The 25,998-nt window shown below is 41.3% G+C and overlaps 1 protein-coding gene across 20 annotated transcripts in view; it reads right to left on the bottom strand.

Annotated features, from left to right (window-relative positions):
- The window catches only part of FGGY (FGGY carbohydrate kinase domain containing), a 325,601-nt gene that overhangs the window by 10,267 nt on the left and 289,336 nt on the right, over positions 1-25,998 (bottom strand). For 17 of the 20 annotated variants that reach the window (XM_055725212.1, XM_055725203.1, XM_055725210.1 and 14 more), the window contains 3 exons: positions 25,917-25,991; positions 22,167-22,287; positions 18,822-18,916 (listed from right to left, as the gene is read on the bottom strand). In XM_055725212.1, the coding sequence (XP_055581187.1) occupies positions 18,822-18,916; positions 22,167-22,287; positions 25,917-25,991 (291 nt within the window). Of the gene's footprint in view, positions 1-18,816; positions 18,917-22,166; positions 22,288-25,916; positions 25,992-25,998 lie in introns of those variants that run through there. The other 3 variants (XM_027807023.2, XR_008734814.1, XM_055725215.1) reach the window with 3 other exon arrangements.

The following is a 25,998-nucleotide window of genomic DNA, read 5'->3' as shown; positions in this document are numbered from 1 at the left end:
CTAGAAGAAACGAGAAATCGGTTAAGACTCAGAGCTGGACTGCATAGCCGTTTCTCCTCATGAAGCACAGTACAGGACAGCTACTGTGACAGAAGGCAAATGGTTCCTTGCCATGATTGCGACAGACAAGAAGTCAGTAACCTTTCCTAACACATCGTTTCAGAAAGTATTTTTCTTTCCCAAATTAGGGGCTACAAGTGGCTCAACTAAGTGGGAGCTGAAGCAAGGCACGCTGCTCACCGCAGGGGGGGTTGACTACCTGATCTTTAAACTATTCTATGACACGGTTCTGTGATCAGCTGATGACATTGTCCCATTTTGTTAAAAACCAGGCATCCTCTCCTCTCTGGGTCTGAAAATCAGAGGCAGCCAGGGATGAGAAGCTACTGCTCTCATTTGCTGTTCTGCCATTACAACTGTCCTTCAAGAAGAGCGCTGCTCCTAAAAAGCACTTTAAATGCTGGATACATATCGCTACAAATTCCCTAAACCTGGGAAGCTTGGTCTGACCAATGGGACAGCCAGTCTGTTGCTAAATGTGCTCTAACACCACCAAGGGAGAATCTCAACCTGAACTGTGAAATTCCCGTAGGCACAGACCTCAGAGAGACTTGTATGAGGACACTGTAACAGTCACATCCCAACAGCTGTTCTGCTCTCCTTGCTCCTAAAATGTTTGGCTGCTATCTCTCGGAGACCACTGGGAAGTGGTAAATACAGTTCTCTTTAGCATTACAACTTCCGTGTAAGTAGGAACCTCTTTCTATGCACAAACTGTCTGTGCATTGCAATTACATTTCTTGCACAGAAAAACCTGGAGGCACCAACTTACACAAATTCATTGGGAAGAAATTTTTCTCATCGATAAAAGTCAAAAGTTAGGCGCATCACTACTCTAGCTGTCAGGCCTGACATTTTTCCATACAAAAGCAAAACCAAGGGCTATTAATCCCCACCTGCCCCAGAGCCATAAAGGAGCCTTTGATTACAGCATTATTACATAACCTCTTTTAATGAGCAAATCAAACCTGCCATCCAGCATTGCCAGCAGGAATTTTTAAAGGTATCTGAGGCATCTTTTTCCTTGGGAGATCTTCTAAGAAAGCATCTGTATTCATTTGGCAAATAGAAACAGAGCACATTTTATAATTGACTGTGCCCAAAACAATAGCTGGTTCTGTCTGAAAGCACACCAGTTAGAGTTAAAAGTGCAGTTAGCATGTGAGTCATCAAGTGGTAGCAGAGCTTGGCTGGCTCACAGCCTGAGATCTAATATAGCACCATCCTGCCCCAGGGGTTATCTTAAAAGCTGAAATCTTGCAGAGAAGAGGACACTAGACAGCCTCCACCTTCCCACCTCCAAATTTTGGCTAGGTGGGAGGGTGGACAAGCTTGTTTATAAGCTATCCTTTTTATCTCTGGGAAAGGCGAACACCACAAAATCCCTCCAGAGGGATGTTCTCACCGTACAACACCCAGCTGGGTCACCATTCCTACTTTTACTTTGCTGTCCCATCCTGTTTCCCTTTTTCTAAGCTCCCAGTGATCTGCCCCTTGTGGCTCCTATTTCCAGGCAAACTTTGCCCCTTCACTCTAATGAGAAATTTCTAACCCACTGCTCCTGAAGCGCTTACAGGGGACAGCTCTTCCCAGCACAACTTCTGTGACTGTAAGAGGGCAGTCAGATACATCGGCTCCCGAAATTTAATCTTGGACAAGTCACGCAAGCCTTCTACACCTCAGCTTCTCAGATATTCCATGGGAATCAATAACACCGCTAGATTAATATCAAACACTTAGGAGGGAAATCCAGCCCGTGCGGGACACAACTGAAGAAAAAACACTTTGTGCTTCACGATTCAGCTGATCCTAAGAATCGAGCCAGTTCCTGCTGCTGAGGGTCTGTCCTTTTATTTAAAGACAGCAAGCTGAGAGAAGAGATGAATAGCAGAGACTCAAACGGCTCATGGAGCTTTTCACTTGTAGGTCACCAATCAGAACCTCAGCGAGGTCAGCGAGTGTTTGTGAGTTATCGTGGTATGCAAGCTGTTTATAGTGCCCTTTGCAAAGGGGATTTATTAGTTTCAAATTAATTTCTATTGTATGCAGTTTTCACAAAATGAAACCCTCCACTGTTACAACTTGGTCACTGTTAACCCTTTGCAAAGCTACACAAGACAAACTGCTACCACCACCTGAACAGCCTGCCTTCTAAAATCATACTTGAAGAAGTGTCCTAACTGTGAACTGAGCCTGGATGACCTCAAAGAGCCTTTCCTAGCCTTGAGTAGAGGCACAGCCATGAGAGGAAAGTTGTACTGCAGCTGCACATACTGTTCCTCGCTCGTGCATAAATCGGGAAAGGCAGAGCCCAGCTCTGCAGGCTTGTTCTTTACTCCCCACAGTGACTCTGAGCCCTCGCCGGGTCTGCTCGTTGAGAAAGATAAGTGTGTGTGCTGGCAGCAGCACAGGCCTATTCTTTGCAGAAAGTACTTTCTCAAAGAAAAAACAAAACAGAAGAAGCAAAAATGAACAACTATATCATTATCTGATGTGCTGAGATCTCAGCAGAGATCATTTCAAAGATCCATATTGTTTACAGCAGCTGATGAGTCTAACAAGTGCTGAAGCTGTGCTCTCGCTTAAAGTGCTAACATATTTACAGTTTTCAATCCTGTCCTTAGCACTTATCTGTCATTTCAAGATGAATGCTCCTTTTGTACAGGCTAATTACTTGCACGAATACTCCACTAGCTCAAGATCCCAGATTTGTTTCGCTTTTCCATTAGCAGCAATTTTGTACTTTGGAAATTGCTTAATACAGCAAATCTAAAAAAAAAAAAAAAAAAAAAAGCTGTTTTTTATTCAAAGGTATTTCTTTGGCTATGACAAGTCTAGAATAGGGGGAGGGAAAGTGAATTACTTTTATCTGATTAAAGTCCTAATTTTACCGTACAATTTTTCTAAATGCACTTACCCATTGTTCTGCTCTGGCTTGGTTATTGGGATTAGAATAATTTGTGAAGAGCTATATAAAATCAGACTTTATCAGATCTAACTGAATTACTTGATAAGAAGTGGTTTTCTCATGCTCAACATTTTTTTCTCTATATATAGTACATCAAAAATTTGGTCGGGTCCCATCCTGCCCCCTCCTCTTCCAACAAACAGTAGGACCATGTGCAACTGAAAAGCTGTCAGTCATTTCATTTTTACAGAAGAGAAGGAATGCAGGCCATTCTACAACTGAGTAACTTAATTAAAAAAAATACAACCCAGACACGCCAGAAAAAGGATACATTTATAACAAGGAGGTCTTATCCTGCTGAGTGTTTTACATTACATTCATTGGGTTACTGACCTGTCACAAACCAGTTTCAGATGCAAATCAAAAAATGCTCAGCAATGCAAGATGCATCTGTTGTTTCTGCTAATCCTGATCCCACTGCAGTTAAAAAAAGGATAACATCTGATTTTCAGAAGTCTCCAGCGAGCATCTACAACTGCAGCTTAGAAGGCTCCATACTTGAGCAAAAAGAGCACCCAGTGTCGCAGCTGCGTGCTAAATGTCTAAGTTACAGAGTTAGATGTCTAAGGCTACAAGCCTGAGAATGAAAATGCTGATCTTGAATTGGCCTTTGCTGCTCCTAAGGAACTGCCAATACAAACTATGAGTGAATTTGTGTTTTAAAGGATGTGGTCTCCCATTCCTGCCCAAATATTTTCTAAAAACAAGAATTCTGCACATGAAGTGCATTTCATTGTCAATGTATAACACAACCTCTAAAAGTAATGAATGCTGTAAATATTAAAAACTGATATAACCTTTAGAGTTGTAGTAGTGTCATACTGCCTAGGCCACCTTTCATATTATATACACCGCAATGAAGATTACCACACATAATAAACTGGTTGCAGTTCTCAAGTAAGATTCTGTTTTCCCGTTCAGAAACCAAAAGATATTCCAATTATGTGCAACTGAGTTGTCTACCGGCATTTCCGTTCTTACTTAAATCTTCCAGAGCAACACCATTAGCAGCATCATAGATTTTCTTTGCACTTTTAATTCTATCACTTTTAATGTAACTATAAGACCAGCCTCTGAGGTACTTAAACACCGCTACGTCTGCTTCACAAATCAGTTGGATGAAGAACAAAGTTAAACAACTTGCCCAACGTCACAGAGTCAGTGGCAAAGCTGGCAATAAAACCTATGTACTCTGACCCTCAAGCTAGGTAACATATATTGTTTTCTCATTGCAAAATTCTGCTTTTATTTATACAGAGGTAAACTCTGAAGAATTTGACACTATAGCGGTTTACGTCAGATTTGAACTAGTACTGCTGATGGCAGGGTGTCTGCCATCACCAGGCTAAGAAGAACGACATTGGCAAATGCAGCTTTTTTTCCCCTCTGTCACTAAAAAATACTACCCTACATTTTACATGGTATTTGTGTGATCTGTGAAGCCAGGCGATTCAGTTCTTATCTCCAGGACATTAAACAAGCCTGCTGATTTGAGGTGTCTAACATTTCTGAATGTTCATATCTGTTCATACTTGAGGAGTTACAATACAAACAGGGATCCTGATACAGAGAAGCCCTTCTTACTTAACCCTTACTGCTAATGCTGCAGAAAAAACACTGCATGCATGGGTGGAATACATACACAATCCTCTCCAACCCAAAACCCTATTGCTGTGTTGCAGATGTAAGGCGGTATCTATCCATAGTACGCTTTCCTGCTTTCTGAAGTCACAGGCAAAAGAATGGCAAATGCCATCATTTGGACAGACTGAGAAAGTTACAAAACATAGCAAGAAACATAGATTGGAGGAGAATTAGGGAGGTAAGTTTAAAGGCCGCTGAACGAATTGCTCGCGTGAAACAGACCCTGTGTAATTAGCCACTAGGGGGAACAAGAGTCATGCTGCTTAATTAAGGTGCAGTCACTTCGAGCAGGGCGCCCCGAGGGTTACCTTGCCCGGGGAAGCTGGCTGAACACTTTCCCTGTAAGCCTTAGAGTGGGACAAAGCTGTTCTGACCTTTGTCTGTGTTTCACTTTCCCCCTTCAGGTCTGTATAGGCCTTGGCAGAAGCAGTGAACAAGACCTGAAGAATTTACACATCTTTCATTCTAGCTGCAATTAACTAGGGCTGCACCTGAAGCACCTGGTAAAAATATTTAAACAAAAACCTGGGAGCAAAAGGGGGGAGACGAAGGATAAGGAAAGGACCAAAGGCAAAAAAAAAAAAAAAAAAAAAAGGGGCAAAAAAGGCAAAGCTCGATTTTTCAGACAGTGTACACTTTGACGTTGGCTCTTTCAAAGCAGAAGGGAAGAAACCCCACATGCAGGTCATATGCAAGCTGCCTGAGAACCGCAGAGCCATGCTCTGCTGATACTGTTGGACTGAGGCAGTGGTTGGGAGGATGGCAAGGGACCTGCCCCCACTGGTGCCTGCTGACCTGCACCAATGAACCTGCATGAGAAAAACCAATGAGGCAAAAAGTAAAAGCCCCTCTCGGGCCACTTTTTCTCTGCTTCTGCTGAGGACCCAGAGCTATTCAACAGCATGGCTAGGACTGAATAACAGGCAATCTTTCCTATTACCATAAAATGACAAATAAGTAATAGTTACAGCCTGTAAACACAAGACTCAAATTAAATAGAGTTCTAAGGGGTACACTGTAACTGGAAGCAGGATGCTCCTCCGATTAGAGCCAGCTCAGCCTAAAGAGTATCAGATGTTACTCGGGCCTTAGAAGGCCTGAGACATAAACTATGCATGTAAGAGAAAAAGAAGTCAAATGACTCATGACAGAGTTTGTTTTAATATAAATGAATTCTTCTGTCTCTTTGCTTTTAAAGACTTGCCATTTCAGATCCTGAACAGCTAACCCAGGCAGCTGGCTTCCTTAGCCAGTGTCCTTCATTTTGTGTATCAAACGCTGGCATTTGCAAACTCATATTCCTTTGGCTAAGGGAGGGCAGTTTATTTTAGCATTGTGATCAATGCCATCCTAAATCTTTCCTTTTCCAATCCAAGAACACTGGCACAGCCCAATAAGCGCAGTGTGGATACGCTGTACGCACAGAACAGAGCATCACAACCCTTTACTGAAGTCCTACAGGCCTTGGGAGTGGACCTGGGGGATGCAACACTGAACAAGCTTCAAACCATCCCTCCCTCTTTGCTTTTTATTATGTGAGACACAGGTAAAGGACTGAGACATGGAAAGAGTATGGAAAGAGAGAAAGAGAACAGAAGAAAAGGAATAAAATTAAAGGGAAGAAGAGAAGAGAGAAAAGAGATGAGAAGAAGAATCAACAGTTGAGAAAAAAAGTGAAAAAAACTAAACAAAAGGGAACACAAACAAGAAAGTGGCAAGAATACAAGAAGAAAGAATAAACAACATGAGAGCGGGAGTAGAGAGAGGGAGATGGCGGGGATATTGGGGATTTAGTGCCAAAAAAGAAAAGCCCCATTTTCCACTATACCTATTTTCTTTCTCGTGCTTTTCTTTCTCTCTTTCCATGCCTTGTTCTCCTCTGGGATGAGTGAAACTTCCACATCCAGAAAGCCACAAGCGTGGCATTTTGCATCTCACGGCAAATGTGCAGGCTATCCAATGTTTCCACAGGGGCAAAGTTATACAAAGCAAATGAAAAGGAAAGCTTGCTCAGTCTGCCTTTCATGCAATGCAAGAACCATCCCTTAGATGGGACTATTGCAAAATTAAACAACCTTACAACCATGACCAGTAAATAATGAGTAATGTGCTTGTGTATACAAAGCCTTTACACCAACCAGTCAAAGAAAGTGAGAATAGCTCATCACAAAAAGACCCCATTTATCAGAAGGGCTTCAAACAGCTTAGCATCTTTAGGGCCATTACTCATCTCTTTCACCTAAGCTAAGTACCAGCTGCCAACCCAGAGGATAACACATACCCAATTTATCTGCTGTAAGACACTCGAACACTGCTTCCCTCAGTCTACTCTACAGATATAGGATTCAGCACCTAAACTACTTAAAGTTAACAGAAATGAGTGATTTCATGACAACAGGTTGGAACACACTCGTCTGGGACAATTAGGCAAAAATTGTCTTACTAGACGTTTTGAAAGCAAAAGGAGTCTGACAGAAGGCTACTGGACTCAGTATTTCGCTGGATATATTCAAGGTGTTTAACTCAGTTCTGAGCTACAGGGCTGGGCAAGGAAGGGATCTTCAAAACGCAACAGATTGTCATCCTCCACCCCATGGTTTGGGGAGGGAGAGGTTGGGCTGGGCAATAGCGCAGCCCTCCCCACATATTCTTGTCATGCAAAGACTCTTCAGAGGAAAAAATATTGATTAGAAGTTGGTTTATTTTCCAGGGTGTTTTCCCTTGCTGGATCCCCTGCACGTCCAAAGCTCCAAAAGAAGTAACACAGTTGGATCTAACACTCCGCAGTCCGCTTAGTGAGGAGCGCATTGCCACATCACTTTTCCTTGACAAAAACAATGTGCTCCCACCAGAGCTTCCACACCACACTCCTCCCTAAAATGTCTACCTGGTAAAGGACTAGCTGGAAGCTGTGCAGAAAACAGCAACAGAAAACCCTTCATAGAATCGTAGAAGGGTTTGGGTTGGAAGGGACCTTAAATACTATGTAGTTCCAACCCTGCTGCCACTGACGGGGACACCTTCCACCAGCCCAGGTTGCTCCCAGCCCCATCCAGCCTGGCCCTGAACCCTGCCAGGGATGGGGCATCCACAGCCACTCTGGGCAACCTGTGCCAGCGCCTGGCCACCCTCACAGTAAAGAATTTCTTCCTAATATCTCATCTAAATCTACCCTCTCATACTTTGAGCAGGTGCTCACAAAACCAGGCCCTACATGTGTCAAAATGTGTTTATGTACTGAAGGTCAGTAATGCTCAGGGGAATGCAACCCTTAGCAGTACTACACATTTCTTAGCTGAAAACTGCACTTGTGAAAAATGATAATCCAACTCGCTTTTGCTGCTTATACACGCTTATAAGGCACAGCAAGGTACAGGCACAGTGGTTCTCCTTATTTGTGTTCTTCTAGTGTTTTTCAACCCTCATCTGGAGGAGTATCTTAGTACAAAAATCTGCAGCTTATGCTTTTCTGTGCCTTGGTGGTTAGCCTTTCTGCCTGATTTCTCTCAAGAGTAACAATTATGGTCTTGCTAATCATTACATGGACACTTGTCCCAATAAAAACAAAACAGAGCCATGAAGCTATTTCATATGGATTCTCTACATGTCACTGTCCAATTTCTGGTATCAAACTGTGTCTCAGAAATGCTTTAAGCACAGCGGGTGCGAGAAGTTGCTTCAAAACAAGAAAGCAAGCAAGGGTTGGGAACGGTTGTTGTAAGTCTCTATGAAACCAAGGGAACGGGAACCTGTGCCTTAGCTGAACCTAGAAAGGAGGATGAGAACTGGATTCCAATTCTGAGAGTGAGGAAAGCCAGTATGCTAAAAAGCAACTGCCTTCTATCACTAATAAAACTAATAAAGGTGACAGGATCTCTCCTCTACCATTTCAAATCCCTGGTTACATGAAAGGGAATAAAGAAAAACATCTTTACTGTTAACCACAATAAAATTAAATGTATTGGAAACACCTAGATAGTACACAGAGTCTTGTTAAACTATACAGATAGGGCAAATTTTGAGAAAAGCCCCTCTAGGCATCTTTAGGAGAAAGGGCAACACAGTACATGTAAGTTATAAAACTTCTTAAAATATAGGGGTGACAAAAGTATGTTCTAGTAGTACAAACTACTGGCATCAAATCCCACAACTAAATGATCGTTCTGTCCTTCAAAAAATTTATTGTGAAAAAACCTCAAGCATTTCAGACAGCTAGTGCTGTGACTCTACATGCTTGTGCTTTGCCACAGAACAGTCTGATCCCCTGTGCTGACATAGCAAGAGTGCAAATCCCTGATGGAAAATTAATCTCACAATGTAGCCAGATTGAGTTTCCAATTCTCCAGTGCATAACTTGAAGGTTGTTCTGCTCAGCTACTGAAGAGGTGAGGGCAGAGAGACTTTAACTTGTTTGACATCCTGAACATCATTTAAGCAAGACACGCTCTGAAAGGGACCTTACTGGCTACTGACAGTCACAACAGATCCACAGTATCCTCCTTTGTACTCATCCTTCCTGTAAAATATTGCTATCACACTTTTCCCTGCTTAAATGGCCTGGACAGAAGGGGAGTCCAAGGTCCGAATGACTTCAGCTCTGTCTCTGAATATGCGGGTAAAATCTGTCCTTAAAATAGAAAGGAGATGGATCACAGTATATTTTAAAGTACGTATCTCTCTCCTATAAAGACACATTTATGGTTTCCTCATATTTATGGTTTTCCTCAAGAAAAGCCAGGGCCAGCAAGCTAAAAAACCTGTAAGGTTGTGATATTATTAACCTTCTTCTACAAGATGATCTTAGTCTTAGTATGCTTGAAAAAAAAATCAACTAATTGTACATCTCCTCAGACAAACCCCACCATGGTCATTTCATGGTTTGTTACAAAAATATACAGCAGCAGAACCTGAACTATTCTAGGCAGCATGTTTTCTCCTGCTTGCCAGGTCTTGGGCTCACTGACAGATGAGAAGAATACCATTGGTTTAGTAGGAGTCTCGACTTCTGCAGATTAACAAAACATCAGCTGATGTCAGTTTATTAAAAGCTAAAAGACACAACAATATGTCTTAAACCCACAGACAGAAGAGATTATATTTACCTACATACGGTTGCTTCTAACGTGTTAATCGGGTATGTGCGTGCAAGATAGAGAATTCAGGTTAAGTCAATGGAGCTATGCCAGTGCGCAAAGCCAGCTACACCTTCAGCATAAAGACAGAGGATTAAATAGATAGGTTTCATCATTTGAGCGTCTGAGATGGCTTCATTACCTTTTCAGTCCATCCTCGTAAATGTGGAAGAAAAAGTAATAAAATCTTTATCACCACTCTCAGACAGAATTAATAAACAGGTAAGTCACATTGATATCTCAACACACCGTGCCCCTTCTCCTTCCACCGATGACCAAATAAAAGGCCAGCTTTTATTTAATTTCATCACTGTATTTCATTAAACCACCTACTTTTAGAAAAATAATATGGCACACCTTTAAGTACTGGATTTCTGAGATTGTCGCCCCCAGTGTTAGTACTTCTGTGCCAAATACTCAGCTAACGTAAATGGGTAGTTCTGTTACACCAATATAGCACACTGAATTACTGCAGCTGCCTTTCCTTGGCATTAAAGAGTTACTGAGAAATTCCAAATCTGAACATTTGTGCGCTGGATGACATTTAAAATGGAGCTTGCTAAGTTTCCACAAAAGGACAGCACTTAACAAAAGACACCATCTATTGTATCCTATTACCTACAGCATCCACAGCTTGTTTCCGAACGGGTAATAATATGAACGAATTGCAAGAGCTCTAATAGCCTTTTATCATTTCAAGATGTGTCATCTACCAGTGAACTGTGTATCAGATTCCTGTTCGGGCTCTGCTCCAGCACAGTACTTCAGCACATGGGCAGTCCTGCTTATCTTCAGCTGAGCTTCTTGCCTGCTTGAAGGTTTGATGATGTACCTAAGTGCTCGACTGGATCAGGGCACTGGAGTAAACCGGTGTCACTCCTCTGAAATCCTGGAGCAATACTGACTTACATCAACTGAGGATTTTGCATTATGATTATGGACTAAAATCATCTGTCATTTCAGTAGCTGTATGACCTGCTACAACAAACTTTGACATTTTCTTAGACAAGTTTTTACCTGTAATAATTTCAAGTGATATAAACCGACTACAAATCATCTAGTCTGACAACGAACCAAATGCTACTGTACAGCACGCACTGATCTGATAATACATCAAATGTATGACAACATATAGCGTTAGACATTGCGCTCCACCAAGAACATTTAACAGCAACAGAGTTATTTCTCTCAACTCCAATATAAAAGGCAGCCAGCAGGATGATATCAAATGATGGCAGCTCTGCTTCTCATAAAAGGACCTTGGGGACTCCAAGGAGATTTGTGTATCTGCACTTCAACAGCACAGCAATGTGGAAATGTTAAAGTTAGTAAAGCAAACAGTCCTCAAATGAGAAGGGCAACAGATGTCAACCAGTATCACATGTCAGTAAACAGCAACAAGACAGAGGGTACTTTTCTTAGCACTTTTGTGAAAGCATCATGCTATCAGCTACAGCCACATCTCAGCTGTTTGACCCTCGAAGTGGTGGTGCTTGGGTGTGTGATTAACTCCCACCAAGAGAGGATCTCCAAACATATTGAAAGACTGTCCACTAAAGTCAGCTGAAAGACAGTAGAAATGCTTCTGTATATTTATTGTGGCTTGAAAAGTGAAAAAAAAATTATAAAAAAAAAAAAAATCACACTCTCAAACTGATTGAAAGCTCATTCTGTACTTGGCAGAGACAGACAAGCATTTATATTTCTCAGCTTTAATACAGAAGGATCATCCTTAGGGCAAAAGAGTAGTTGTGATTCATCTGCTTTTTACCCTTACAGCAAAGACTTCTGACAGTAAGGCCAAAACATGCTAACTAAAAAGGCACTCTTTGTACCATAAACACTAGGCCACAAGGAACTGGACAGTGGCCATCAAATCACTGCCTTTTAATTTTTCTCTCTCATCTATATTTCTCTAAAGATTTCTGGTAAGAAGGCAGCTGACTCTATACAAAAGCCAGAGGCATTGCCAGTATCTTGGTGGTTTCATGCATGCCATATTGAATCTAACTTTATTACACAAGGAAAAAAAAAAACCAAACCCTTTCAATCAGGCAAAGATGTATTTCAGTGTCAAAACACCAGGGAAAGAGGTAAAGGGATAGAGTTCTACTGCCGAGTCACTGCTTTGAGTCCAGGCCTGGTTAGCTCCAGTGTGCTCCAGAGCCATCGAACACCTTAGCTGCTCACATGGAAAAGGGTTTGGCTCTCCTCCAGCGGTGGAGCCCACATCATGAGCTGTCTGAGACATCCCTTGGTAACTTTGCTGCCAGTCATGAGAGAACGACAACTGAACAGACTGTGAAGGTTCAGCTCTCTCCACCATTAGAATACACTAACTGTAGATATATAAGCTATGCACTGAACTGAAAGTCACTTTTGTCTGGAGCGCATGTCCTGTCAATTGAGACTGATCGGATACAATCCTGGAAGGAATTTTTTACAAAATCACTTAGATGAAGAGGCCATACCCAGCCAATACACTACTCGGAAAGGCAAGAGCTGTCTCCTAGCCTTGCCCATGGATGGTCTCCACTAAACCTTGGGCTCAAGCTCTACACATACAAATCTGGAGCTTTTGAAGAAAAGGAAGGCAAGATCACAGCCCCTTAACACACTCCTTGTATGAAGCACAGTGCCTAAGAACAACCATCTCCTTCCTCTGCTTCTCCAAAATCCTCTGATTAAGCGAACAGGAGAAAAAAACCCATCCCAACACAGCAGGAAGGCCTTTACTAAAAGGTGCATTAATTGGGTAAAGCAAGCCAGCAAGATGATTAATTTGCTGCTCTCCTTCAACATTATGTTTACACAAGTTGATTATAGCACTTAATTACTAATTCACCCTGCTCAAAAACAAGAGTGCTTTAAATTTTTAATGAGATGAGGGAAGGCAACATTCCCTAACTCAACAGGGAGAAGTAATTTTATTTCCTCTTTTGATTTCCCAAGTTATTACCATTTCTAAGGAAAAAACTATCCCCTCCCTGATCTTTCACTCATTTCTTGCTTTTGAAAATATGGAAATCAACAAGACACTTGTATTAATTTCAGTCCATGACCTGACAGGTAATGCTTTGGAAGAGGAATAGAGGATCAGATCTTCAACTGAAGCATGTCCATTGAAAGAAGTGAAACAAAATTACACCAGAGACTGCCCAATCCAGAAATGGAAATAGCCTGATCCCCTCCAGTTCTGTCAGCAAAAACGTTGAGTATGTCCCAGCACTATTTCTGGGTGTTCTTCTGCAATGCTGTCTATTCACAATTGCCAGCTGGTCCATTACCAAGGCTGTGGACTAACTGTTGCACTGAAGAACGTTACATTCATGGTAGTCCGTAACATTTTCATTGTTAAGAGGCGAACACGCTGCATATTGTATGTTCTTCCTGGCTGATCTTTATAAAACTTGTGTCATCTGTGGGTTTTGTTATTCGATGTTATCCTCTATGCTACACCAACCAACAACTTCCTTAGACAGCTGAGAGGAGAACTCCATTAAATGAAGCATAACCAAGCAGTGCACAAACAAAGCTTTTGCGAGTTCCTCGAGTTCAGATTTGTCAGTGATTCATCTCCCCTGCACCACCATCATTTCAGACCCCTGTCCACAATACATCTCCCTCACAGCTATGGACTTTGCCTGTTACTTGAAGACAAGCCAGGTGACCATGATCCACATAGCTTCTAGGGCTGCTTCCAGGGATGCAAATTGTACCTAAGGGGTACTTCACTTGCTCAGTGCTACTGCTGCTAAATGATTCAGCTAATCCACATTAGGTAATGACCTAACACCCCCTTCTACAGAATCTGGCTCATTTTTATGCACCTCCAATCTGCTTTCATTTTTTTTCAATGAAAAAGCTTTTTGCTATCTTTTTGCAGGATATGCCACCAACTTGCATGGCAATCAAAACTAACAAAGACAAGACTACACCTCCCTTACAAGTCAATTTTACGCCTGAAAAATCTTGTAGTCATGTAGACTCTAATTTCTAGCTCAATGTTTTAGACCAGAAATGATTACAGAAAGCTGACTGCAGAAAGTTACCAGTAAAAGCTATTACAATAAATCATACAGTTTCGTCTCTTCCATATCAGCTAGTAACAATGACACGCACATTAATACAGCAAATCCAAAATAAATCTGGTAATCTGGTTTCATACAGGTAATTTTATTAATTGCTTTAATATGCAATTAAGGAATAGTCAGTGGGCTGCAGGTTTTTATAAGGCAATAATCCTGTTCCCTCGTGTACGGCTTTGTCCCAAAGAGTAGGCTATCCAAAAAAAAAAAAAAAAAAAAAAAGAGCTGGATGCCTGCCAAATCAAACAGCACCTTCTTCCCATTTTCAATTACATACAAGTGAGGCAGAGTAACGAGGATATACTGGAAACTTTGACATTTATTTATTGAACATTTTTACTGAGAAGGAATTGCTGGCTTGCTAAACCGGAAACTATATTTTTACTACAGAAACAATCACATAGAAAACCAGGATCCTGCTGCTCAGCATGAAAAGAACAGCTAGAGCCAATAAATGGACCCATCTAAGCCAGCAACGTTAAGGTTATTTCATTCAATGCAGCACATATTTCAAAAATCCAAAACCCCAAAATATAGTGTATACATCAAAAATCCTTATGTCATACTATGTTACACAGCACTGTCTGCTGTGACCCGGCCAGGCTGTGTTACAGCCTATAGGCACAACAATCAAGACACAAAAAAATCACTCAAAGAAAAAGGGTGTAGCATTTGTAGGGGCAAATTAAAAGATAAGCCAAATTGCAAGAGAAAATTCAGATTTTCTCCCCTTTCTGGAGATTCTGGAGACTAAAAACACCAAAAGATGAAACGGGGAAGAACTCGCCACACTGCATGTTCTTTTTTCTTTTTGGATAGACCAATTGTTTTAATTCAGTTTTACCACAGAGGAGAAAAATGCAGGGAGAGTAAATGAAGAGGAAAATGGGGAAGTCAACATTCTTTGAAGAAACAACATATGGTGACCAGGCATGAGAGATAGAGGTTATAAATCTTTCCTTGATAGAATTACCTAAAGATGAAATTGCAGCTTCAAGGGGCTTGAGCTTTTAAACCCACACTAGAATCTAGCAAATTAACCTGTATGGTTACAAATTTTGCAATAACTTTCATTTCCAATGCTTCTCAGTGAAGGCTCAGCATACTGAGAATTTTGGTATTAATACAGACGTGGTCAATAGAAAGCATGAAAACCTTTACCCCACAAATCACTCAAAATATGCACAAAAAGATGAATATTAAGAATTAGAACAAAATGCTGCATCCTGCAAATAGTCACTGCTGTAGTATAGAAAGGGAAAAGAGATGGGAGATAGGCTGGTGCTTGCTTCTTTGTGAGAAGAAACCTGTTTAGGGATACCAAAGGAGAGAGGAAAAGCTCTTTAGTGCTCCAGCCACTGCGAGCAACCGCCCACCAAAGTGAAGGCCGAGAATCCTGTTGCCTTGTGCACTCTTCGGCCTGGGTTCACCATAGAGCAGTACCCTGGTGAGCAAGCTGCCCGTCCTTGTAAAAATTGTCCTCTGAAGCAGATGCCTCCCCATTTCAAATTCCAGTAATGCAACACCACAAGACTAAGCATCAGGAAAGTGTATACAGGGGTACGACAGCAACCACCACAGCCACATACTTTACCCCTAAGGAAATACCATCCAAATCCAATGCATTTCTTAACTGTTAAGCTAAATAAAACTTAACTCTAGTTATTACATAAGGTACCCTACAGTTGGGTCTTCCCTAGGTGACCCATCTTTTCTTTCCTCTATGGAAAAGTAATGCCTTGGTAGATATGAAGGATCTTGTCTGTGTGTCCTGATTTTGTGAGTGAAGAACCAGCTGCCAGAGCAGTGGCTCTGACCTGGCAGCCCCATACCCAGCCCCCTACAGTGACAGAACACACAAGCAGGGCAGCTCTTCACACATAATGCACATTACACCCCAAAGCATCAGGTTTAGCACGCGGATGCAGGAACAGCCCTGCTCCACAGACTCCCCACAGCATCCCTCACTGTGCACACAGCACACGGGCACATACGTCCTAGGAGATCCCCCGGCAGAAGCCTGGCAGCACTTCTGCTGTTGCTTCTCACTAGTGGGTTTCACATGTCTGTTCAGCAGCCAGTCCTTTTGTCAGTAGAGCACGTTAAACCCAGACTAAGATTATCAGAAGTGACTTTGAGGGATCCTGGCTTTGCATGCTGTTTCCAAGCTGTCCTAAAGATGCATGAGTTTTAGAAAATGAAAAACAGCCAGCCCATGAAAACCTGATAGCTTTTAAGTGTTTTGATTTTGATGTTGAGTGGAAGTGTCCAAAAATCATTCTGAGAAATGTGACCAGTCACTGGGACAAATATAATAAAAATTCCCATTCAAACAACCACAGACATAAGGGAAGAGATTATGGGTAAATAACCCACAATTTTCTCCTTTACTATTAGACTGAGCAAGCAAAGAGCTTTGGAAAGCACAATAATTAAGCACAAACCATCTATTAGAGGACAGGTAACAACCTTTACTATTTGCAGACTACAACAATGCCGTGTGTTTGCAGCAGCACCTCTAAGGAAGGTTTGCTTTGGAAGATGCATTAGAAAAATAATAAGAGAAGTCTATGGAACCACAATGCTAAATATGCATTTACACCTCCCTGCCCCCCAAAAGACTTTTATTAAATTTCTTGTTTCTTGAGCAGATGTAGCTGAATTCTTTTAAAAATATTTTTTATATAATTGTACATATTTGCTGCATGATACAACTGGTATTGCCATAGGTGGCACCTCTTTAACGCCAATCTTCTGAACACACACTAAGCCAAAACACTTTGCAGGTGGTTTCTTCACACTGCAGCGATGTTGTGGCATCCTGGATAGGATTCAGAGCCTCACCTGGCTCCCAGTGATCACCACCGGCAGTATGATGGAAAGACACATGCTACAAATGCCCAGTGGGATGTATAACAGCAGTAGTTTCCAAACTACTTTCCCCTTTTCCATTTCAGTGATATCCCAGGGAAGCTCGCAGGCTTGACCTGTAGCTCAGTGAAACAAAAGGCAATTCTCCTGCTGACTAGCAAACCCTGGAACCAGACCTTACACAAATAGCTGCTGAAGCCCTGAAAAAGCCAGAGGCTGCCTTTGGGAAACCAGACTCCCTATGCAGTGCTGAGGCATTGCATTGCAACTTGCATTTATTCTTTTTCTTTATGTACTGGTATTAACTTACTTGGTTCAAGCAGAAATGGAAAGGGAGCATAAGGAAGTCCAGCTCCCAACAGCCACAGGTAAGCCCTTAGGAGAAGTTTACTCCAGGACAGGAACCTGCACTGTACTTACGACAAACCAAAAACTATTCCCATAACCAAAGAGGCAGGTACCTCCTGACATACCGTAACAGTAAAAGAGCAAACACCTTTTAAATTACAAAGTCTGTGACGTGGCTCACTCAAAGGACCTAGTTTCACTGAAGAAGACTTCTGAAGAAGTGTGCTACAGAGACTGACATATATGTACGTATGGATAAAATACATTTATCTGCTCTGACATTATTGGATAAGCTTCTGAAATATTTCTATATATAAGGGCAGGGTTACAAAATAAAGGTAAACGAATACACCAAAATTATATAAAAACACATCACAGAAAATCTCACATTAGATTTTTCTAATGGTTATGAAGACAGACTTAATAAAAAAAGTTTTGCGATGTTCGGTTGTTGCACAGTAGTGGAAACATCTTAAACTTGGAATGAAGTACCTACGTATTTGAAGGCAGAACATTAACAGAAGAATTAAATATGAAGTCCTGTTACCAGAAGTTGCTACTGAAATTACATTTTTCAGAATAAGTTCTCCTTACAAGCACTTATATCATTAAATACATACATATATATGTATGTATGTATATATATAGTACTACATGTATTTGTTGCAATGGGATTCATTTTAATGGAAAAAATTCTTATGGAAGGAAGCTGCTCTTCCTGCTAACCTACATAGCACTGCAGAATAGTCACATTTGGAAATTTCACATTTGGAAAAATGCCAAATATGACCCAGTTCCTCAGCTTATGTTGAGCTTTTTATTGATTCCAGTGGAACTGCATCAACTTAACTAGGTCAAGAAGCTGACCTCCCTATTCAGAAAATATATTCAGATAAGTTTTTGTGCAAAATTTTATCTACAAATTTCTCTGCTGGATGTTAGTGTACCTAGGGACCATCCTGATAAATAATTCTGTCCAACTGGATGCAGTGTACTGCTCAGTGCCCTTGTGTAGCATGAGGAGATGCTTTCCTTATACTAGAGGAATTGCCGGGTGGGAAAACAGATAGGATTTTGGGCATTCAGACCTTTGGGTTTCTGTATACTACTGTTGTTTGTAAGAATGCAGCCAAGTCATGCTTTGGCTGACCCACTGAACATAAAAGCCTTACTGCTACTTTTACAACTGTTAGTGGACAGAAATAACATGAATAAACATGAAGTTCCATCCTCATTATTACCCCTGCATTCACTGTGGGCAAGACAAGAGGTATAGGTGTGTCATTTTTTACTGCATAAATAGTGCTGTGCTGTTTCTTATGTTTAACATCCCTCAATACGCAGAAAGGAAAGTAGGACAAATGTATCTGAGATGAAAGTGTGAACTTCTTGCAGGATCAGAGCCTTGCCAAATTCTTTTTTTTGTCTGTAAAATTACATGGCCTAACTTCATAGACAGCAGCTTCTACCTGCATGTCCCTACAGTCAAAAGACAAATGAATCTTCAATACACCTAAATGACACAGGGAGTAAAAAAGAGGGTGGAAGGAAAGCGATGCTGGCTCTTGTCCGGCTGTGCAGAAGGTACAAACTTTTCCACTGGAATTAAAGCCTGCGCATGGTGCCAAATGACAAAGTGTAAAATGCATTAGAACTAAAACAAACAAAAAAACCCAAACCACCACCACCAACAACAAAGGTACTGCATACCTGTATAGATGCAAAATCCCCAGAAGCACAAGCTCCAAGAACAGCAGCACCCACCAAAACAGACTCCACTTCTTTCGACAGGACAACAGGCTTGCCTATGCAAGAAAAAGCCATGCCTCTGTTAAGAAGAATACAGCAGTACTGCACTAGCGGCACACTAAACAATTAAAGCAAAAAAGCCAAAGAAAAAAAGAATTAAAAAGGACTTGAAAACCACATTCGCAACTCCATTCCGAGCTACAGTCTACTGTAGATTAATGCAAATTTCTCTGCTCTGTGGTTCCAGGCTCCACGAAAAATGCAGAATTTAAATAAAACAATTTCAGCAAAATATTAATGCAGAACACAAAGCGTATAAAGAACAACCCCCCAGATGTTTGACACTGGGTACTCATCTCAAAGGGCTTGGTATAAACCTGTTACCCACACCCTCCAAACCCACGTGCCTATTAAAAGTTGACCTCGAGGGGAAAACAGGGTGGTATCCTTTTTGTTTCTTTTGCAACGGACAAAAAAAAAGATTGTTTGTGTTTGTTTTTAACTACACAGCCAACAAAGCCAGTCTGGTTTTGCTGGAAGACATGAAAATATGACTTAGTAAACTTTCACAAGCTATGTATGAAATAATAAGAGAAATCTTGTCTTCCAAATTGTGCAAAATACTTGAAAACAAAATTAAAACACTGGAAAAACAAACAAAAAACCTCAATATATATTCTGAAGTAAATTAAAAATTGTTGTTTCATCACCCGTGGGTACTATCATGAACATACTTTCCCTCGGTTCACACAGTTTTCTAAGGTCTGTATTACTACTGTAAAAACAGCAGGACGAAAGACTAGTAAATAAAAATCAGCCCACTTTCTTAATTCTCCTTAAAAATCTGAAACATTAGTGTAAGTCCAGGTACTTTTCTAGCTGCCCTTTAGATGCTTATCCTCACTAAGTCCAAAAATTTAATATTCCTACAGTATTTGGCATGTGTCTAAATTTCCATTACTGAGATAACTTCATTCAATGAACGGTGATGCAAACACAGTGCTGGGAGGAGGGCTTCCTCTGTGAATAGCCTCAGTGATATTATGCCCCAAAAAAATGCTGCTCCTGAGAGCCAGCAGTAAGATGAGAATGAGCTGAAATTTGGAGGAAGATCTAAAGTGAGCCATGAACAACTCCTGCAGAGGACAAGGCAAATACACACTTTTCAAAATGAGAAATAAAATTATTCAGATAAGAACCAATTATTGACCTTGCACCCCCCAGGCATCCAGTTACATTATGCTATACTTTGCACTGTTCCACTGTGTAAAGTTCCTTACAACTGTCTGTCGGTGTGCAACATCAAGGTTCCACAGTGGTGTTTATGCCATCTCTTCCTACAGTTAGCACAGGCAGGGTGGCGGGGAAGGACTGAGGGTACAGCGAGACCTTGTTGCGTCACTGCTGGAATGACTACTGACAGCGAACCGGTGGCATTACAGCACCCCGTCAATTTCTCTGCCCAAACACATCCACCTTAAAACCACCGGTGTAGGATCCGTCACCTCAGCATTCTCCGGTTCAGAGGGACCACAGCTTGGGACTTGGGTCAGCCTGGAACAGAAAATCTAAACCCCAAGCTTACAGCTACACGGCTCTTCGCCAGGCGTTGAAGCAGTGAGCAATTTCCAACGTGCTCTAAAATTTACTGCACATTTCCCGCATCATCAGAATGAATACAGAATTCTTACCAGGCAAACAAAAAGATCAAGATACTTTTTAAGTGGCCTGCAAAATTATCTATTGGATGTCTGCGTGGCTGAGTCATGGGCATTTGCAGCTAACAATAATATATTCAGGTTTTTTTCCTTTCGGGAAAGAATGGGGGATTGATCCTGGAATGTTAGTTATTTTATCTGATAGGCTCTAATGAGTTCAACATAACCAAGAGCATTTCAGTTAGATGAACTCTGACATCCCTTGTCAGTCACTGATTTTCCAAATGGGGGAGAACTCCAGGCTGCAAAAAGGCCTTTTTGTAATGAATTGTACTTGGCCGTTAGTTACAGTCAAAGAACTTCTGATTACATTTTAATCAGAATACCTTTTCACAGATCTTTTATTTTACACATCATGAAACAGCATCCCAACTCTGCACGTAGCTGAAATTCACCTAAAACACTGGAGTTACACAGGAAACGCGTGGACTTGGCAACATCACTCTTCACAATCAGAAAGCGTCACTTTGTCTATAATGTGTTTAGTGCATTTTAGGTTCAGTCGGCACTGTGCTTTTTGCTTCTCCATTTCTGTTTTCATCTCACGTAAGTATATAAAGTGTATTTTCATCTTCCCTCCCGCATCAAGGTTACAAAGTGTGGTTTGACATTAAGGCAAGTCACATCTCCAGATCAAATGCCCCAAATCTAAGCCTTAAACTTTATTCGTGACAGATCAACTGGTCTTAATTTGAAATATACCCCAAACACACATCATTCAAAGTTTCTGTGAAATCCTTTACACTGCATTTTGTTATTTTTTCCTCATTTTTTAAAGTATATTCAACTGACTTACAGGTGTGCTCAGATGTCCAACACACACAGGCTTAAGGGAGACCAAAAATACCATGCCAGCCTGAGACCCCTCCATAACCAGCCACACAGCCAGCACCTTCCGCCCATCAGGAATTCTACAAAATCAAATGCAACACCATGCAGGAGCAAGGATCCAGAAATCATCCTCTAAACCATATTACCGACACAGGTATGGAAGCAATTCAGAAAAGAATTGTTCTATATAATGGATACAAAGCCCAGCATAAGCAGGAAGCGACAGAAGCCCAACAGCATTCAAACTGGATGAAGCTAAGAGAGGTTCTAGTAAAGCACATCTTAATGCCAGTCATGCTCACAAAATGTAGCTCGCATTATCCTCATCTTACTAACATCTTGTAATCGGACTGAATGGAACAATTTCTATAAAACGGTTCACAGAGTTTTTAAAAACCTGAAGTAAGTGAGAAACATCCATACAAAGTTCTTACATTTGTTCTATTGCACTTTCCTAAAAAAATTGTAAGTCTAAGATCTGCAGATTGGAAATCCTGCTGGACATTTCTCCTGAAGTCTGTTTTCTAACAATACAAACAAAGGAGCTTTGTTTGCACCGCATCTCTATGTTATTCAAATGTCTTTAAATTTCAGGAAATTCAGTCTTACAGGAAGTAACATTTCATTACACACTTTTTGGCCAACCAGCAAAATACAGTTCTATATAAAGAAAGTATTTATTTTTCCAAAGACAAAGTATTTAGCCACCTAAAATAAAGTACTTTACACTCCTTTCCCCGCACTTCCTCTAACTTACCAGTGATGTCCGCGTGCATCTGCACAAAGAGAGGGTTCTTGCTCAGCCCACCGCACAGAAACAGTGTGTTGATATGATGCCCTGCAGCCTGCATGGTTTCCAAAATATGTCTTGTTCCTAACTTCAAAAAGGGAAAAAAAAACCATGAAACAACAAAAACAGATGAGCACAGGAGAGCAGCCACAGGAACAGATCTTAAAACACAATTTGCTAAAAAGAAAGATACTCTTAACTGCCCCTACCAGTAACCTGAGGGCTGGGAAAAGACCTGCAGGGGTACGGCCTCTGCTTTGCTTCCAGCCAGTAACAGGCACTGTAATTAAGAACTAGAAAAATCAAACAGATGGCACAAAGAATTGGGAAGTACATGGGCACAGCATACTGCAGTAAACATCCTGGGGCTGGCCGAAGAAGTGAAGACTTACCAGTCCGTGAAAACATGGGAAAATAGGCCTTACGGGGAAGTACTGACTAGGGGGAGGACAGGGATGATGAGAAGACACACAAATGGGCACCAGGAAAAACTGACGGCAGTGATAAGCTGCTGTTTGTGACCAAGTGCAGCAGGGTACAGAAAACATCTCCAGATCCAGAACTAAAGCCTACCTGGCAAAGCCATCGCCACCAAAAGCTTCTATTTACTTTGTATAACAGCATCTGAATATCACTCTCAGTAAAGAGATTTCAATTCCGAAGCCAAATAGCAAAACAGGACAAAAAAAAAAAAAGGAGCAAATAAAAACCTGTATTTTCTGTCTTTTCAGCAAAAAGGAAAACCTGAAGAATTTGGTATTGGCTTAACTATTTCTCTTGGCCTTTGCCCTATGAAAAATAAAATGTTCCATTTCATGCCTGGATTAATTGAAACATCTAACATGTAGGCACATTTTTAAACTTTGCGTTTACAGTCTCCATTCTGAGAAACTCTGCTCCACGAATGATGAAAGCAAATGCTTTGCCATTTTTTTTAAAAAAAAATCTTTTCTCTTTCTGTTTGCTCTGCTTGCCTCCCACTACTCACTGAAGTCAACCTTCTCCCTCTCTCCTTTTGCAAGAACATTTTCCATTTCTTTGACAAGCTATTTGTCCAAGAAGAATTCCCAGCTCCTTATACCTTGGAAGTTAATTTTGAAGCTCAGACTTGACAAAATGCCAAATTCAAGCCAAAATTTTACTCAAAGTGACTCTTTGTAGGTAGATTTCCCTACAAAGCACAATCTGGTCAAAGTTTTCACAACCTGCCGTTTCAGTTTGCTTTATGCTATGCGTTGCAAGTTCGTTAAGAGGTCTGCAACCTGCAATAAACCCCTCTTCAAATAAAAGCTACTGAAAATTGAAGCTAGCGAAGTTTCATCAGACTGGAGACGTCACTACGAATGACTGGCACCATTCAGGGTAGGCCTTCAAATATATTTTGTTTTTCCAGGCAAGCGGTTATGAGGAACTTTAGCAGCCGCAACACCAGCTGGCTAAATCCATCGCTTCCCTATTGACACAGGAGGCTAATTTCTAAATCACACAGCCACAATTTTAATTATGGAAAAATAAACTGCTCTAAAAAGAGTCCGTCTCCTCAGAATGGGCTTGATGGCCACAATTATATCTCTGATCATGTTCTCATCCGTCTTAACTGTTGCATTGCATTTTGCAATGAATAGTTAAAAGGATATTCTCTTTTCACTACTTCTGAAATTCAAATTTATTAACAACTTCTCTCACAACATACACATGTCAAAGGCCCTGAGAAAGAACATGCTGTGAAAATTATTTTGTGTTTACCTGCCTGGAAAATTGTATTCACATGGCAATTTAAATTAAAACCAGACTTATTTCACTGGGGCGGGGTGGGGGTGGGGAACAAACTAATTTAATCCTGGATTGGAGAAAATGCAAATCGAGGGGCTTCAAATGCAAATTTTATATAAAAAGAAAAAAGCCTCTCCTACTGAAAAGAAAACTAGAGATTAACATTCTGTGGGCAGGCCTACACGTTTTACATGATTTTTACTTGGGTTTAAAGTTTGTCTTGCACCCCTTGAAGACGGCTAATGGCACAGGGCCGGGGCTGTCCTGAACTAGAACTGTTTCTTTCAACAAAAGTGAAGCTAAAATCGGGAGTGACAGAGTACGGGAGGAAAAATAAATTTCTGAGGTATCACATTAGCAATTAGCAAATAGTCAAACCCAAGTCTCCTCTGTCAACTTTTTAGTTACTGTTTCAAGAGTGTTTTAGGAAAACTGAATTTCCATTAACTTACAATGAAAAGAAAACTACGGTACGGCCTTGTTATATTAAATCTCATGATCGGCACAATTAGCTACCAAAAAGATATGCAGATGCTGAATTTAGTGTTCAACACAGTATCTGTGTTTTACAATAAAATTTGAGTTGTATCATATAATGAGATAATAGGTGACTTTCCCAGGATTTCCAGCAGAGAACGTTTCCACTTCATTAGCACGATATAATTAACGGAGCACCTGTTCAATACTGGAAAGTCTCTTTCAGGGGCAGTATCAGTCGCTGGCATTGTTTAAACTCTCCTAGGCATTCTTATTTAAATGGTGGGATTATACTGAAGCATCAGGTACAACCAAGCTATATTCATCTTAAAAGGGGTCAGAACTCACAACAATGAATTCCAGGCTGGGGTTAAGTTCTCATTATTTGCTGAAGAGGGAGGGTTAACACATAAGATGTACAATTCACAGTAAATTTACAGCAGCCGCCCACCCTCTACATCCCAGATGGCTGACCCAGCCTAGCAAAGTTGTTTAACCAGTAGAGGAGTTTGGAAGTTTTCCAACTGAGTTTTGTCAGGAAAACTCCCCAATTCATCACACTGTTAATGTTTTGCAAAAACACCTCAATTTCAACAAACTTAAAAAAAGACCACAAAAACCCAAAAAAAACCCCAAAAACCCCCAAACACAAAAAGGATGTCAAAGGAACGTCAATTTCAGTCACCAAACCCCCAGGGACAGCATGCCCCATTGAAAATACCCAGCACCAGGGTTTCAAAACAACTTCTTTGACCCAGGTTTTCACTTCAAAATAGAATTTCTTGTGAACTGGAAATCCTGGGTTCAAAAGAAAATTAGGACAGGAACGAAAGTATTCCAATAAAGTGACCCATGTCCGCAGGCCAGCCCATGAGGCAGCTGCACAACGGCAGTCCCCCCTGCCCTCGCGGAAGGGCAGCCCCCAGCCGCCCGTGCGACACGAGGCAAGGAAGGGCTTGCCCTGCAGCAGGGAAACCAAGGGACGAGGGATCTGCTCGGTTGGGTCCCTAGCGTAACCAACTAGATCACAGCCCCACTCCAGCCCGCCGTGGCACAGAGTTCTGACTCCTCTAACAGGCAGGCAGGGGAAATCCATGGATTTAGGAACAATCTGAAGCTGAGGCATTTAGGGGAGCGCAAGTTCCTCCATACAATTGCCAAAGCTTTTTTTCCCCCCACTCCCTCATCTTCCCACCATGTTAACACTGCCCCACACAGCATCAGCCTCTTTCCTCACATCTGCACTAGAGGCAAAAGGTTTTTAGGGGAACGTTTTCTGCACGGTCTGTCGCTTACCCTACAGCAGGGAGTAGTCACCAGTGTGGGTAAACAATATCTTGCTCCTTTAAGAAGTCCATTAAGAGAATTCATCTATTATTAGAAATCTGTTTAGCAGAAGGGAATGATCAGTCTGCCACAGAACACAAAACAATTCATTTATTCTTTTATGCACTTAAAATGGCTTACAGCAATGGCTTGAATCGTGGCCAAGTAGATAAGGGCAAGTTCATCCAGACCCCGAGACAATGTTAGTCCAACAACCTGTGCA

Source organism: Falco cherrug, chromosome 12 (genome assembly GCF_023634085.1).
Source record: "Falco cherrug isolate bFalChe1 chromosome 12, bFalChe1.pri, whole genome shotgun sequence".
NCBI lineage: Eukaryota > Metazoa > Chordata > Aves > Falconiformes > Falconidae > Falco > Falco cherrug.
The sequence above is the reverse complement of the archived record's forward strand: the minus strand, read 5'-3'. Positions and strand labels throughout refer to the sequence as shown.